Source organism: Raphanus sativus, chromosome 4, assembly GCF_000801105.2.
Source record: "Raphanus sativus cultivar WK10039 chromosome 4, ASM80110v3, whole genome shotgun sequence".
NCBI classification, from domain to species: domain Eukaryota; kingdom Viridiplantae; phylum Streptophyta; class Magnoliopsida; order Brassicales; family Brassicaceae; genus Raphanus; species Raphanus sativus.
Window position 1 is genome coordinate 43,399,083 of NC_079514.1, and position 16,207 is coordinate 43,415,289.

The 16,207-nt window shown below is 35.1% G+C and overlaps 4 protein-coding genes across 4 annotated transcripts; 3 read left to right on the top strand and 1 right to left on the bottom strand.

The window, feature by feature from the left end:
- On the top strand, nucleotides 1-808 carry LOC108851844 (auxin-responsive protein SAUR32). The gene has a single exon (XM_018625312.2). The coding sequence runs from the start codon at nucleotides 243-245 to the stop codon at nucleotides 600-602; it is 360 nt and encodes a 119-aa protein (XP_018480814.1). The 5' UTR covers nucleotides 1-242; the 3' UTR covers nucleotides 603-808.
- A 1,203-nt stretch (nucleotides 809-2,011) lies between these two features.
- LOC108848630 (CDPK-related kinase 3) lies at nucleotides 2,012-5,937 on the bottom strand. Its single transcript, XM_018622041.2, has 11 exons — nucleotides 4,900-5,937; nucleotides 4,170-4,300; nucleotides 4,028-4,069; nucleotides 3,829-3,937; nucleotides 3,669-3,747; nucleotides 3,307-3,603; nucleotides 3,102-3,211; nucleotides 2,910-3,017; nucleotides 2,749-2,811; nucleotides 2,505-2,672; nucleotides 2,012-2,420 (listed from the first exon to the last, which is right to left on the bottom strand). The coding sequence occupies exons 1-11, from the start codon at nucleotides 5,461-5,463 to the stop codon at nucleotides 2,283-2,285; spliced, it is 1,809 nt and encodes a 602-aa protein (XP_018477543.1). The 5' UTR covers nucleotides 5,464-5,937; the 3' UTR covers nucleotides 2,012-2,282.
- A 5,352-nt stretch (nucleotides 5,938-11,289) lies between these two features.
- LOC108855572 (rho GTPase-activating protein 3) lies at nucleotides 11,290-14,102 on the top strand. Its single transcript, XM_018629422.2, has 5 exons — nucleotides 11,290-11,902; nucleotides 12,786-12,906; nucleotides 13,002-13,121; nucleotides 13,214-13,444; nucleotides 13,530-14,102. The coding sequence occupies exons 1-5, from the start codon at nucleotides 11,538-11,540 to the stop codon at nucleotides 13,947-13,949; spliced, it is 1,257 nt and encodes a 418-aa protein (XP_018484924.1). The 5' UTR covers nucleotides 11,290-11,537; the 3' UTR covers nucleotides 13,950-14,102.
- Nucleotides 14,103-14,434: 332 nt separating this feature from the next.
- Nucleotides 14,435-15,263, top strand: LOC108855574 (uncharacterized). The gene has a single exon (XM_018629423.2). It carries the CDS (start codon nucleotides 14,672-14,674, stop codon nucleotides 15,158-15,160), a length of 489 nt encoding a protein of 162 aa, XP_018484925.1. The 5' UTR covers nucleotides 14,435-14,671; the 3' UTR covers nucleotides 15,161-15,263.
- Nucleotides 15,264-16,207: the final 944 nt, after the last annotated feature.

Below are 16,207 nucleotides of genomic sequence, written 5' to 3' on the forward strand. Positions count from 1 at the left end.
TATTTTGTTCTTTATAAACGAAGCTCCCTCGTTTCTTTCATTCACCTGGTTTGTTGTCACCTCCACACAGAAATAAAATAAAATAGAATGAGCAGCTTGATAAGTTCTCTCGAACTCTCATCTCTTACGCTTGAAGAGCCATGGCCTGCTTTCTAGCCTAAATTTCCTCGAGATTTTCGTTTTTTTTATCTTGAGTCTTTCTTGGTTTCTTCATCATCTTCTTAAAAACGTTTTCTAAAATCATGGGGACTGGAGAAAAATCTTTGAAAGGCTTCCATTTACTTCGCAAACAAACGGTCAAAAACAAAGATGTTCCAAAAGGATGCTTAGCGATCAAAGTTGGATCACAAGGAGAAGAGCAACAAAGATTTGTAGTTCCTGTTTTGTATTTTAACCATCCTTTGTTCATGCAGCTATTGAAGGAAGCAGAAGATGAGTATGGATTCGATCAAAAGGGAACCATCACGATTCCATGCGAAGTAGCGGAGTTTCGTTACGTTCAAGATTTGATTGAAGGAGAGAGATCGATTAATCATAACCATCATCATAGACATAGCGGTCGTGATCAGTATCATCATCTTGTTGGATGCTTCAGAGCGTGAAGGATGATGAAGATAAATTGATAATGGTTAATGAATGAATGATTGTTTGTGTTTTTACATTTTCGATCTTTTTTTATGTGTGTTGATCCTGTGGAGTTGAGGAGCCAAAACATGGCCTAACCCAAGAAAGAAGTGAATTTCTGAATGTTTTTCTGTAGTTTAATGGAATTTTAAGATTAAAAAATATTTATTCTGATTTTCATCTATTTGTTCTGAATTTTGAATGACTGAAGATAATCTCAACGTTTTAAAATATCACAGAAGATAACTCTACGAAAATTTGTCATTTCCTTCATTATTGGAAAATTGCATTTGTTTTTTAGTCAAGAAGCGTATAAAACCGATGTAGTGGAAAACATAATATTCCGATGTAAGTATTTGAAATAATTATTCTAAAATATTGGAAAATAATTTTGAGTTGCAAAGATACAGCTTTAGGAAAAGTCTTTTAATACACAAATTTTTAGGTTTATGAATGGTTCATAAATAATTTAGTACCTAGTTTTTTTATGAAGCTTTTTTTTTTATAAAAGCTTCATAAACTTAAAACTTTGTTTATAGATATTACTGGTAAACCTAGATAAATAAGCACAAATGGGTATTTACATTTTTAAAACTATGACGGAATTCAATTTTATTTTATTCAGTATAGAAAAGAGAGATTCTCACATTTTCTTCGTTTAAAATATTCCCTTTTGTCTTCCCATTGTAACGGTTGGTCCCTTAAAGGCATTCAATTACATTTGACTTTATAGTGATTATATACACTGATATACACAGTGAAGTAAATAGCAATACATCTTCCGATGTTAGCAGGTGAGTTTATGCATCCTTCAGTCTTTTACTCACATTCAGTCACTCCTCAATTCCAAAGTCCTATTTCACCAATCACAACACACACACGCAAAATGATAAACCAAGAAGTATTTTTATCACTATGATATTTTTATGTTTCAGGATTGAATTTATAAGAAAATAAATCGGCTGAGTAGATTAAAATTTTTGTAAGACCTATATATATTGCTTCTAGAAAGTAAAAGGGCCTTGTAGATTCCCTGTATTCCGTAGACTAATGGGTACGAACAAACCCACTCATATCACTATGATAATTTGTGATAAATGGTCATGATTCGATTGTCGGCAGCACTCCCGAAAAGGAAAGGCTTAGCTTTTTTTGGGCTTTATCTTATCATTAATTATCGTTATAAAACTTTTCTTTTTAGTTTCAATTTTGGTGTGTATGAATCATATACTAGTTATTATACTTTTTTTTTTGGAACAATACCATTAGACTATAAAATTGCTGATATTGTTTTTCAAGTTATGAATCAGAAATTTAGAACCATACTAATCATAATATCCAAATTTTATGATGAAGTAGTCATCTGATTAAAGAAATAAAACGTTAATTGTAAAAATATATAACATAACTGTGGCTCAAAACCATAGTTTTAAATATAATATATTGCAAAAATGATTGAAATAGATCTACCTTATGGACATTTTTTGTTGGTGTTTTACCTACCTTCAATTTAAACTCTATAATATGATAAAGAAAAGACAAAAAAATGGACGAAAATACCCCTTACGTCTCTCAGAAAGTCTATAATAAATCTGTTTTGATGAAAAATAAATAATAGAAGATAAAAAAAAAAAACTAAACAAAAAAAAAATAAAGGACTAGCGAGGTCTCGCGTGAGCAGCACGAAGAGTAACTCCATGCAAGAACTTAGTGAAGCCTAAGAAGCTCAGCTTCCCATCACAACTCCTTACCCATTCTCTCAAGTGCCCGTACGCAGACGCACCCACATTCAGTTCCTGTTCAAAAGAACCGGTTTGGAATTTAGAGAGCAATAACAAAACCGGTTCTTAGAATAAATAGGATTAAGCATCATTCGTTACCCTTGCTAGCTCTTCGATGGTGATCACTCGGTTTCCCTCGGTCTCAAAATGCTCAAAACCGGCGGCTGCAATCTCATCCCAAGCTTCGACAGCTTCCAGTTGATGTATGCTAATTGCTGCTGCACAAAACTCTTCGAAATACATCTTTCTATACGCTAGAGATTCCATCTGCCAACACACACATCCATTTTAAAAAACTCGTGTTCTGAACGAGTCAAACAAACAAGACTGATAGTCCTCTCACCATGTTAAGAATTTCAGGAACTCTTGATTCTCTCATTGCGTCTGTTGCATTTTGCATAAGCGCCTGCGAGAATTGAGCTTATTAAAACCTTTGAAAAAAAAATTAAAAAAAGGAAAAGCTTATGTGACCATGTTTTTAAAGACCAAAAGGGCCTTTCTTACCATTTTAAAGTTTTCGAGGGAGATGCTTCCATCTTTATTTGGTCCCAAGAGCATGAACTGTGCTCTAAGATAGACTAGCTCGTTCTCTGTCAATGCTTTTGCTAGAGCCTGTAATGTTTTTTATTCAATAAAAAATTACCGAAACATATCAATCACTGCTTCAAATCTAACCAAACAGAAGAGATGTGTTACCTTTAAAGCAGCACGTCGAAGAGGTGTTGCGTGCAAATAGGCTTTAACCAACTTAAAGATCAGAATGTCTAAAGGAAGCGCACGACTCTCATCTCGTAACCATGGATGAGCTGAATATAAATAAGAAACCATCAGTTTTGTAATGTATGGTAACACCCTTCCAAGTCATGTGAATATAGAGAAAGACAGAAAGTGAGAGACTCACTCAAAGCTTGAACAGCAGACATTCGTTTCCTATAGTCTTTGTTGAGAAGACGTTTCACAAACTCTTTACCTTCCGGTGAAACAGTTGGCCAAGGCAAGTCATCGTAGTGCGGTTCACTCCTCAGCACAGTGCGAAAGATTCCAGATTCTGTGCGTGCCCAGAAAGGCCTGCTTCCACATAAGAGTATATACGTAATAACTCCAATACTCCATATATCAGCCTCAAGGCTGTATGATCTGTGTAGAACTTCAGGCGCCACATAGTATGCGCTTCCAACTATATCATTCAGTCTCTCATCTGAAACAAAACTCACTATTAGGCTGATACTAATCAAGGGAAGTCTTAACTATAAATAGTCTTACCGGGTTTGACAAAGTCTGAGAGGCCAAAATCAATGAGCTTCAAGTCTGAGTCTTCACGGCTAGATGTGAAAAGAAAATTCTGTTTGAACAAAGGTAACATTAGAGTTCAGTAATAAAGAGTTATTGGTAGTGGAGGTTTAAGAGCAAAAAAAGAGAGAACCTCTGGCTTTAAGTCACGGTGGACAACTCCTTGGAGATGACAAAATGAAACCACGTTTAGAATCTGTACGACGATAGCCTTTGCGTCATCCTCTGGGTATTTTCCACCTCTGAGACAAAAGAGAGAGAGAGCATTAGCATATATGAACGAATAGATTGATGTATAGAGAGAGAATCAAATAGGAATCAGACCCACATACCTTGCTAAAATTCTGTCTAGAAGTTCTCCACCTTCACACAACCTGATCAAGTAGAAGTAGAACCAAGCATCGATTCTAAGTAATTTTCTACAAATAATAATATGTTAATGATATATGGGGGAAAGAAGAAGAATGAACATACTCCATGACAATGTATACGTTATTGGCGTCCTCACATGCATCATAATATCTGATCAGATGTTTGTGCCCAGATAATGATTTCAATAGTTTCACCTCCCTCCGAACATCTTCAATTGCTATTGCTGTTGTCATCTGCCAATGCAAAGAAAAGATAAAGAAACCAGTCACACTCTCAACACACTTTTGCTTGTTTTATCTATGACAAGGATCCGACAAAGTGAAGGGACAAATCACAAGCAATTCCAAAGTGAAACCCATACTTAGTTCCACATTATGTCCTAATCCAAACAAAGAGGGGGTGTCGCCCCACCACGCACACGCAGCCAGACAAAGACTTCCCTATCTACATTTGTCAATCAACCAAACAAAAAATATTACATGGAAGGAAGACCATAACATGCTTACAAACCAGGCTGCTAAGTAAATCAAAGCGTAACATAAATGTAAGCTGCACCGCTACCATAAACAAACGCATGAAAACATTAGAATATAAAATCAGACAGTTTAGATGCTTTGAGTGGCCATCCTGTCCTAATGCAGACAAAAAGTTCTACTCAACTCACTTCCAGACAAAAACAATCTTTCCTATCTAAAGAGACAAAGACTGTTGCTCTCTCAGAGAATCTATCTACTGTCAGCAAAAAGACAATTCACTGTCACACCAGAGCCATTATCTAAATTTTCAGCAGCTCAACATAAATCATTACTCATTACAGATCGAAAAGGGAGACCTTAGCCTTGGAGATGATCTTGACAGCAACAGGACGATCCTTAATCTCACCCTTCTTCCCACGACCAGAACAAGTATGACCAAAATGCCCTCTCCCCACTTCTTTCCCCAACTCATACTTCGCCCCAAAGTTCTTTCCATATCCAAAGCTCTTATCGAGAAGCGACTGCTCACTCTCCCCTCCTTCCTCGGGGATCGGACCTTCCTTAGGCTTCACGCCAAGCCGTTTGATCAGCGATGCCTTGATGTGTTTCGCCGGAGACGGCGGAGGGAAAGGCCGTCTGAAGAATCTCCTCGGAGTCGAGGTCCTCGCCGGAGAGGGAGAGACGCCGGGAGGGAGAGGACTCGAGGAGGATCCGTGAGGGAAAGGACTAGGCCATGGGCTCGGATTCGAAGACCTAGCTGGAGTAGTAGTAGTAGTAGTAGCGTTCTTGTTAGCTCTCTGAGGAGTGGTTAGAGGCTGATTCTGGTTCCCGTCGCCGGAGACGACGTAAGTAGTGGTGTTAGCTTCGTCGGAGACGTTTTGCTTGCTCTGATTGTTAACCTTCCCGTAGCATTGCCCCATCGCTGCTGCTTCTACTCAGTAATAAATAAACAAAATCAAATCTGAGGCATTAGGAGGAGGGGGGGTGGGGGAGAGAGTGTACGGATCAGATAGATCTGAGGAAAACGATAAACAAAAGGAATGAGAAGGAGAAGAAGAAGAAGAAGAAGAAGAAGAAGAAAGACAAGACGACAAGGCAAAACAAGGGAAGTGTTAAAAGAGACAAAAGAAAGAAGAGGAGGAAACCAAAGTGACAGGCAAATCCGAAACGGAACGGGACGGGACGGTGGTGTTTTTTTTTTTTTTTGGTTTAGTAATCTAACCGTTGGATTAAAATCTGAGATGTTGAAATGGACGGTGGAGATCTTGATTTGTTTGATGTTGTGTGTGTGAACCATTTAACTCGTTCCACCCATTCAACAACAACCCTTCCGATATTGCTGTGTCTCAATTTTTTTCGTTTACCTATATGTAGTATTTGATCTCAAGAAAACTTTTTTTTTTTGGTGTGGAGTGAGAGAGGTTGGGAGACTGGGTAAATAGTCTGTATTCTATATATTCTAGATATTTAATTTGATATGTAATAATATGTTTCCAGAACTGATTATTATTATTATTTTTGATTACTCTTTTTGGCTGGTCTAATATGGGTATATTCACACATAATCTGATCCATTTAATTTTAAACATTCTATACAAAGTAACATATAGTTTAAATTCACTTGCTTCTTTTAGAATCATAATACTTAATTTGTTTTATTAATAATTTTTAAAAAATAATAATTTAAACCAGCTTGATTTGAGAGAAGTATAATATCTAACAGATTTTTGGTATTATTAAAGTTTTAGATCTTACATACATTGGATTAATTTTACAACAAAGAGGACTTGATAATCTTGTATCAATATTTTGGTATTTCAATTTGTAATATGTAAGATATTTGGCTCTGGTTATTATCATCATTAGGCTCACTAATTTTGGCTAGTTTGGTAGCATTTAGCTAAAACATTTTTAAGACTTCAAATATCGTTTGTGAGATGTAAAATAATGTTTATTTGTCCTTATGTCTTTTTCCTTTTTTAATTATATGGTAGTACGAGTTCTTTTACACTTTCCTTTATCCTTTAATTGTTTTGTCTTTTGTTACTTTTGGCTCCTTTAATTAAGAGATTTTAACAATTTTTAATTAGTAAAACGGTTTTATAAAGAAGAGCGTAATTTGTTAATGACACGTAACTTAGTATTATTGGATGCAATTAAAACGGAGTTTCCATAGGATGATTCATGATGAATAAAAGATGTGCTTACGACCTGGTCCGAAACTTCGAAAAGGAGATAATACGGAGTACGTTATCTTACGTGAAGATCTAGGCCGTTCAGTCAAGATTACTCACCCTTTTAAATGAAATGTGATTGTTGTTGAGAATTAAACACACATCGTGATTACAGCTTTTCTTGAATTTGGAAATAATCGCTTTTCTGTACGTCCTTAAGCTATAAACTTTATTCAAATTAAGTACACTCTTTTTCTGAAAAGATATCTATTTTAGACAATAACAAGTCACATTGGCAAAATTTAAATATTAGTGGTAATTAATTGGAAAAGCGACGTCTATGGGCCTGAAGGGAGTTATAACACAAACATTATCATCAAGTAGGTAAGAGGCAGATTATCTTTGAACTAAGACCATTTAAAGCTTAGAAGTATAATTTAAGAGGTCTCTTGATTTGGTTTAGCACGTAGTTTAGGTCTCTTGATTTGGTTTAGAAATACAATTAGTTAAAAAATTATCACAGATATCCAGTGAAACAGATATTTTTTTTTATATTCGGAAAATATTATCACATGTATTAAATTTTGATTATACTCGTTTGACATCCAATACACATTCATTGGTAGAAGAAGTCTTCATCATTTGGATTTGTCTCAATGACCCAACAGCCAATCGTTTTATTTGGTATATTTTATGTCAGCAGTTTAACAATAAAACATGTGCAGATTTTCATAACTTTCGGCTTATTATTTTAGATAGTACACATCACACAAGCCTACAAGTATACTACAAAATATATTAAAATTCTCCAATTAAATAAAAGCATTAATTAAATGAGTTATACGCCAATTCTTAAACAGAAAATTCCATGTGCTAATTTTTTTTTAATTCCAAACGATTGGTAGAATACGTACGTCCAGATTTAATCAACAACAGTTAAAATTCAAAATTTTAAACGTTTATCAAAAAGTATGTAAACTAGTCTATATTAATACACGATTTTCTATGATCTATACATTTTGGGAATTGAACCATATCATTTTATGACATGAAATTTTACTATTATAGTCTTGCTAGTATTACTTCAAGAATGATTTTCTATAATATATATATATATATATATATATATATATATATATTTTTTTTTTCTGAAATATCCTGAAATGCTAAAAAGTCATAATATTTTCTTTCACAAAAAGTCATAATATATCCGAATGGTTAGACCCGAGACAGTCGAGCCCAGGGTATCGTTAACAATGTCCAAAGGGAAATGTGTCAGCCCACTGTCGGCCCCGTATCAACAGCTGAAGAAAATAATCAAAATATTGAAATGCATTAGCAATAATCGATGGTAGCTTAAGGATTAAATCAATCGAAACATTGAAAAGGGCACTTCTCTCTAGGCAGTAGTTGGTGTGGTTTTGGTTAAGGTTGTTGCCACAACACCTAAACCTAGTGACGAAACAATTGAAGAATATAAGAGAGTAACTTTGAAGTTAACATAATCAAACTACCATACGACTATGTACGTCCATGTCATGTCATTATTCTAGATATCTAAATAATTATTCCAACCCCTTTTCGATACATACGAGCGTGTATGTCATATTTTGTATATAAATATACACATTTACTTAAATAATGATTTCTATCGTAGTTTTGCTTCTGCGAGAAGCATGCAATCGAACATTTGGGCCGGCGTTTTTTCGGTTTTTGGGATCATCTGATAATATGATTAGCAGACGCATATACATTATTTTTCTCCATATGGATATTTTTCTCTTTTACAATATGTAGAGGTTTGAAACTCAACTGATATTCATATATCAGAAAGAACCGTATTCGGATTCCTCTAAGACGCATGATGATAACTATTAATGCCTTCAGTCAAACAAAAAAAATGATGATAACTATTAGAATATGTTAATCGATTGATTTACTCCATCTAATATAAGGGAAAAATCTAAACGATGAGAAAAACACTAGTTTGATTTATAAAAACTAAGTACATAAGATACAAAAAAGATCCGATTCATTATTTATTGCTGTTGATTTGTATACTAAAGAATTGTCTAATTACTTGAAACTTACTCTTCGAATGGAGCCAAAATTGACCACAATTTACTAATTTCACTCCCTGGTATCATGTTATATTAATTTCCTTTGCTAGCAAAGCTTTTGTTTTTATTGGCATCCTAACTAAAAGAAATGATTAAAACGCCCATATTCTTTGTTAACACAACTAAACATATGTTCATTGCATCAGCGAACGTGTTATTTATTGCTATCAAAAGCCATCTTTGTCCACTTCAGATTATGCGCATGCGTTTTGTGCCTTCACTAACCACCTCAACAATTTTATTCCCCTGGTAATGATCTTTATTACCAAATTTGTTGAGTTCACAATTGCTAACCAACAACGATCCGTAATATTGACCACGTGCACATTACAATAACTTATGCCAAAACTCAGAACTTTTTTTTATCTAAACCTAAATAGCAATGAGTGAAAGTGTGAAACAATATCTTATTTTGTTTTAAATCTCATGAATTCCTGACACATTATTGCAATGTTGACTGAGGTTGTTTAATTGATATTCCTTGGAAGTTGAAAGTTCGTTTAGTGGCAAACATTTTTCCGCCTAGAGGGGAATAAAACAATGATATAGTCATAAAACAAAAATGTTACTTTTCATAAAGAAAACTTTATGCTCAATTTTATATTTTAGCTAGGGTCTAGATGACAATTAAGTTGGTTACGCGCTGAAAACTCGGAGATATATTAAACCCATTAATTTAATCACTGAAACATTTCGAGTGGCAATACTGAGAAGATTATAGGAACATAAGGTAAATAAACTGGTAAGTATAAGAGTACGAGTATAAGGACAGACACCACGAGAATTCACAAAATTAAAACAGAAGTTATCACGTGAACGAGTGTTCATCAGTTGTGACTGTTAACTCAGATAATAACGGCTTTAATTCCTCTCAGGGATTTCCCGGTATAGAAAAAGCTTATACCAATAATGATGATAACGAATAAATACAGCACGACGTTTCCTAGTAATCTATTCTCCTTAACAAATAGATAATGCGTTTAGATATCATTAAGCTTATAGAAACACGACTTCACCTAGGTATGAATTTTGAAAAGAAGTTGTCACCGAGTGAATTACATTATATGAAAATACTTAACCATTATATGAAAATCCTAGTAATCTATTCTCCTTAACAAATAGATAATGCGTTTAGATATCATTAAGCTTATAGAAACACGACTTCACCTAGGTATGAATTTTGAAAAGAAGTTGTCACCGAGTGAATTACATTATATGAAAATACTTAACCATCAACTTTCTTATTACATATAAATAAAAACGAATCCTAAAAAGACGGATTATTACGATACAAAATGCTTTATTCTGTAGTTGACGTGTTACAAGAATGTTGACGAACCAAGGCACATGTAACCATGTGACAACGTATCCCGATCGAAAACAAAAACCAAACAAACAATAGCCAAGACAGTACAGCGAAGTCGTCTTTTGTGGTGTAGGGGTATCGTCGCCCCCACTTAACAACGACGTTGTATAGGTCTGATCATTAGTGGTGCTTACATTTTTATAAATTAACAAGTGAGCAACATAAAACAGTATATTCTTTAATCAATCGAAGTTTTGGAACACATATTTATTTTCCAATTATGGAATGTGCGAATTATCTCTCCAAATTTGCAATTGACTTTGTAAATTTAAACCTGTAGAATCTCAATATTAAAAAAGAAACATATGATGTGTAATTTGAGAAGCTAGTGTTATATATCATTTTCAATATTCTTCCCCAAATATTAAAATAGCCCTAAATAACTTTCAAGTAATAAGTAAATATTTGTAAACAAACGGGATGATTCTCCAAAAAAATACAAATATTTTACCCCATTTTAAATTTATATATAAGTGATCTTTTTGTTTTTATTTATCCTGAGTTTTTTAATTCAAAAGTTTAAAGTTTGATTAAGAAAATTTGACTTGAAAAAACGATTTAAGAACTTAATGATCTTGCTTTAGAAAAAAATGTTTGAACAAGATACAAAACAAGCTTCTGATATTTACATTTGAGCATTTTTTTGAACAACTTTTTTTTTTTTTTGAACAACTTTACATTTGAGCATTTTTAAAGACAAATTAAGCATATTAGTTTTACACTATTCAGCTACTTGAAATGCATGAGACCGCTGCATTTAGAAACGAACATATGAAAGTAAAAAAAGAATCGTTAATATCATGACTTACATACATAGACGAGCCACATAAACCAAATTGTGATCAAAGAATTAACCATGCATGTAAATAAAACAAAATGAGAGAAAGTTCCAAAAATAACACTGACTCGTATGTCCCCATTCTTACTTGTCAGTTGTCACGCATCTCTTAATCATCTCCTAGGCAGGGTCACGAGCCGCCGGACTATTCTAATATTATTCTAATATATAAATCTTATCATGAGACATATTTATCATCTTTTTCCAACCATTACAAGACCATAAATTTTTACTTCATACATTGGTTCCATTTTTTCATTTTACGTCTCCGTCACTCTTTCTCCCTATCCACTAAACGCAGATCCCAAAAACAAAAGCACATTAGTAAAAAACACAAAAGAAACGTCCCTTTGTTTCTACGCGATTGCCTGTAATTTTTACCCACCAAACGGTCCCTTAAATACCTCTCTCTTTCTCTCACATTCAAAGCTTCTTCTGCTTAACTCCACCCTTAACATTACATTCTCTCAGTGTCTCTGGCAGACCGGAAAAACTGATGACTACCTTCTCCCGATCCAAGTCCACCGGAGCTACTGGTTTCCCCTACGACGACTACGAAGAAGAACATAGCCCTACCAGCATAGACTACTACGACGTTTCCAGTCCTCTGAGCTCACACGGGTCGAGATCCGGGTCGGGACAGTTTACGATGCTTGACCTTCTTGCGGCGGTTCTGAGGAAGTCGCTGGTGATGTCTTGCACCATGGAGAGAGGTGGTGATGACGTGGCAGCCTCTATGGATATAGGTTGGCCGACGGAGGTTAAGCACGTGAGTCACGTGACTTTTGATCGGTTTAATGGTTTTCTTGGTCTACCCTCTGAGCTCGAACCGGAGGTATCTCCTCGAGCTCCTAGCGCCAGGTCCGTCAAAATTTTAATATATATTTAGTTCTTTACCACGAAAGATTATGATACTTTGAATTCTTTTTTTTTGGATAGTACTTTGAATTTGATTATGAGATTTTCCTAGCGATATTAATTTCATATCTCTTGAACTAATATTTATTAATTTCATTGCTGGAAACCTGTATTTGACATGTTACTGTATTGGATAGAATCATTAAGATAGTTGTTGTTTAGATTAAATGTATGATTACGACATGCATTTGTTCACAGAAGATTCTCTTATTTTTTCTTTATAAATCATCGTTAACCAAGCGTTTGAAACTTCAAGAACCAAATATTCTAACTCACTAAACTCTAGAAAAGGTCATGACAGAAAACTTGTTTTTTCTTATGATGATCTAAACTCTGGGCTTTCACTAGATTTATTTGTATCCTGAAATATATGGGTCTCCTTTACACTTCAATTCACATTAAAAAATAGACTACATAACAAATTTGACTAAATTGTTTTACCAAAAAAAATTGACTAAATTATTAGTCAATTTCTACATCGATTCTCTTCCAGTAGATGCATCTAAGAGAACAAAAACCATGATTTTGTTTAATTGTTAAGAAACATAGTAGAAAACTATATACCGCAGATCCATTTTCTTTCTTTATAATTATTTGTCATTATATATCTATATATATGGATTACAAAAAATAGGGGACCACATAATTTTGGTAAAGGAGTAAAGGTAGAACATGTAGATTGTCAGTTGTCTTCATCTAGATTGTCAGTAGATAGATTTGCAAAGTACTATAGATCAGTAACGATAGAACTTATAGGTTTCAGTAGATGGGATTGTAGGTTTGTCTTAGGCTTAATAACGTATGTTTTTATTTTTACTTTTTTCAGCGTGAGCGTCTTTGGAGTATCAGCGAAGTCGATGCAATGCTCTTACGACAACAGAGGAAATAGCGTTCCAACGATCCTTCTCAGGATGCAGAAACGTCTTTATACCGAAGGAGGTCTTAAAGTAAAGCATATACTCTCTTCTTATTCGTAAGAATTTTGATAACTTTCGAATCAAAAGAATACTAATATTATGTGTAATTGTTTTGTTACTTTAAGGCTGAAGGAATATTCCGAATAAATCCAGATAATGCCAAAGAAGAGCATGTCCGAAAACAGCTAAACAGCGGTGTAGTACCACGTGGGATCGATGTTCATTGCTTGGCTGGTCTCATAAAGGTGTAAAGAAAGAACATTAATCTTTAGTTTCTTTAACATCTTAACTTCAAAATGTAAGTTTGATTTATTTTTATATTTTTTAACTGAACCAGGCCTGGTTTAGAGAGCTACCAACAGGAGTGCTTGATGTGCTGACACCAGAGCAAGTGATGAAATGTAACACAGAAGAAGACTGTAGTAGGCTCGTGACTCTTCTTCCTCCGGTTGAATCTGCACTTCTCGACTGGGCCATCGGTCTAATGGCTGATGTGGTTGAGCATGAACAGTTCAACAAAATGAATGCTCGCAATGTAGCTATGGTTTTCGCTCCAAATATGACCCAAGTCAGTAACAAAAAAAAATACTTTTACTTTTAATGAAGTCTATGATCTTTCAGTCCTCATGAAAAAAAATGTTTTGTTATTGTAGATGGCAGATCCTTTAACTGCATTGATCCACGCGGTACAAGTGATGAACTTTCTCAAGACTTTGATCCTAATGAACCTCAAAGAGAGGGAAAACGCAGATGCGAAAGCAAGGTGGATCGAGAAAAAAACATCAGAAGAATGGGAATCACACCACTCTGAGATATTAGCCACTGAGAAAACAAGCAATAACCCTAAGTTCTTGAGAGTGTCTACTCTGTGTAGGCTGGAGGCTGACAATGAAGAAGAGTTTTGGAACATTGAGAAGAGACACGATCACAAGGATACATGTGAAACCATTGGGACTGTTCAGAAGCTGTCTAAGTTCAGCAAACCGACAAAGAAACCTCTTGTAAGTAATAAACACGAAGGAAAAAGCGCAAGAGATGCTTGGGGTTCACGTCTCTCTTCTTTGCCTTGGTAAATTTTTACTTACCGTCCTTTCGTTTCCTTTCTTTTCTGCTTATGAGTGTGTAAAAAAATATTGTGAAATATGGTTATAGGTGTTAGTTGTTTGAAATAGGTGTTAAGTTTATCCAATGAACGTCAAAGATGGAAATAAATGTTTAAGAGATCAGAGGTTTTCTTATGGTATTTTCTTCAAATTGAGGACTCTTGATTCATTCATACTGAATTTGAGTGCTGTTTCTATGCTGGCCATCTAAATTGAATAGAAAAAAAAACGAAGCCTTTGACCAATATGCATGAGATCTTGCTTCTTATCTGAGAGAAAATCCAACTCTATTCCATAAACATAGTGCAACACAAAAGCCGAACTTATGATTTGAAAAATTATGAACTTTTGAGATAAACCTTGGTAAAGGTATTATTTGTATAATTTAAACACTCGATATACTAACTTTTGAGATAAATCTTAGTTAGACTTTTGTTCAATAGTTTTGCTGATATAAGCTTAATTCCCTTACTTAAATTTTCGTAGTTACAAAACCTTTATTGGGCTGTTTAAAACTCATTATATATTTAAGTGTCTGTCACAAACTAAATTTTAGGCCCGTATATTACTGGGACTTGTTTAAGAGAGCCCAATAAGCTACTGATTAGTAAGTGTATGTGTGGATGATGGTTCTCCACCACCTCGATAAAAGGAGAGCCGTAACTCAAAATTCGCACAAGAGATCCTGAGTTATGATGTGGACCGTGAAACCGGCGCCGATGCCGGTTCAATTTTCCAGGGGACTAACCGGTTCAATCTCCGTCGGCCATTCACATCCTCCGCCCCGTAATGACGACGGGTTTCACCGTCGTAACATCCCGAGGAAATCACAAACATCTGAGTCAGTATCTGTCGGCGGTTTAGGCCAACGAATCCTCCTCCGGTCCGGAGAATCGAACCCGAACCCGAACAAACCGGTTCCAGACGAGAAGGAGATTAGTGGATCAGAAGTGCTCTTGGCGATTCAGAGAGCGACGGCTCAGAGGAAGAGATCGAACGCCGATAAAAAGAAGAAGACGAAGATAGGAGGTGTGGAGCTGTCATCCACTGCGGGAGAGTCCACCGGAGATAACGGTGTTGACTACAGTAACGTGAGGTCTTTAATGATCAAGAACGATTGGGGACACAGGTTAGACGAGTTCGAGAAGCTTCTCAAAGAGTTTCAAGACATGGAACTTTGACATTGACCTACAAATATTCACTTGTAATATTTCTTCGACGATAGTCTTGTAAAACAGTTATTGTATGACCAATCTAATCACAACGAAGTTATTTTACAGGACAGTTGGTTATTATTACAACAACATAAATCAATAACTAGTCATGTAATAACGACGATTGGGCTTTCTGATGTACGAAAGCAACAATTAACAAATAGCAGTACAACTAGTGTATGGTTTAATGGGCCAGTTCTAAGATACTTAGGCCTGCATTAGCAATAGTCCAAGTAATTTGATAGATAGAGCCATTTTTAACTCTATTTAATCTTTTAATGATGTGGTCACATGGTCTGATTTAGGATCGGTTATGGATTGAATGGTTAGATGATCTAGTAGCAGAACTAGTGCTGGGTTTGCGGTCGACCCGTCCCGACCCGCCCCGTCCCGCCGCGAATCGAATCATTTTTTTGATCCAAAAATTTGATCCGCTTGACCCGCATCTAGAAGATGTAAGACTCGCTCCACCCCGCATAAATTAACGGATAACACGCGGGACCCGTGGGTAATATAAAAAATAATAAAAATAATTACTTTTTAATATTTAAAAAACAATATAAATAATATATTTTAATTAATTTTTTAAAAATATTCGTAATTTTTATTATTTTTATAAAAAACATAATTTTTATTAAAAATCCATATTTTTATAATTTTGTGGGTTAGCGGGTACCTGTAGTTTAAATTCGGTCGACCCACACCCGCTCCGCATTAAAACACTCGACACGCACCCGCATCCGCGAACAATTTTTTCAAATCACTCGATCCGCATCTACTCCGCGGCGGGTCAAATGGGCGGGGCCGCGGATAATGAGTCAATCTAAGCAGAACTGGCAAAGCCACTTTACCTATGTGTGTAGAATAATTTACTTTAGTTGTCATATATTCTACATAGTTTTCTCATGTTATCAATACTGGCCCATTTTTCATCATTTTACTTTCAAAATCTTAAAATTTTCCTTTGTCTTAGTCAAAAAAAAAAAATCCTTTGTTTTGACCTCAAAAACTATC

Bases quoted from the DNA above. Each gene is read 5' to 3' on its own strand.
- LOC108855572 (XM_018629422.2), top strand. From the start codon at position 11,538: ATGACTACCTTCTCCCGATCCAAGTCCACCGGAGCTACTGGTTTCCCC. The intron at 12,907-13,001 runs GTAAAGCATATA...TGTTACTTTAAG, and splicing joins ATACCGAAGGAGGTCTTAAA to GCTGAAGGAATATTCCGAAT. The intron at 13,445-13,529 runs GTCAGTAACAAA...TTGTTATTGTAG, and splicing joins TCGCTCCAAATATGACCCAA to ATGGCAGATCCTTTAACTGC.
- LOC108851844 (XM_018625312.2), top strand. From the start codon at position 243: ATGGGGACTGGAGAAAAATCTTTGAAAGGCTTCCATTTACTTCGCAAA.
- LOC108848630 (XM_018622041.2), bottom strand. From the start codon at position 5,463: ATGGGGCAATGCTACGGGAAGGTTAACAATCAGAGCAAGCAAAACGTC. The intron at 3,212-3,306 runs GTGAGTCTCTCA...ATTTATATTCAG, and splicing joins GTCTGCTGTTCAAGCTTTGA to CTCATCCATGGTTACGAGAT. The intron at 2,812-2,909 runs GTAAGAAAGGCC...CAATTCTCGCAG, and splicing joins CCCTCGAAAACTTTAAAATG to GCGCTTATGCAAAATGCAAC.
- LOC108855574 (XM_018629423.2), top strand. From the start codon at position 14,672: ATGATGTGGACCGTGAAACCGGCGCCGATGCCGGTTCAATTTTCCAGG.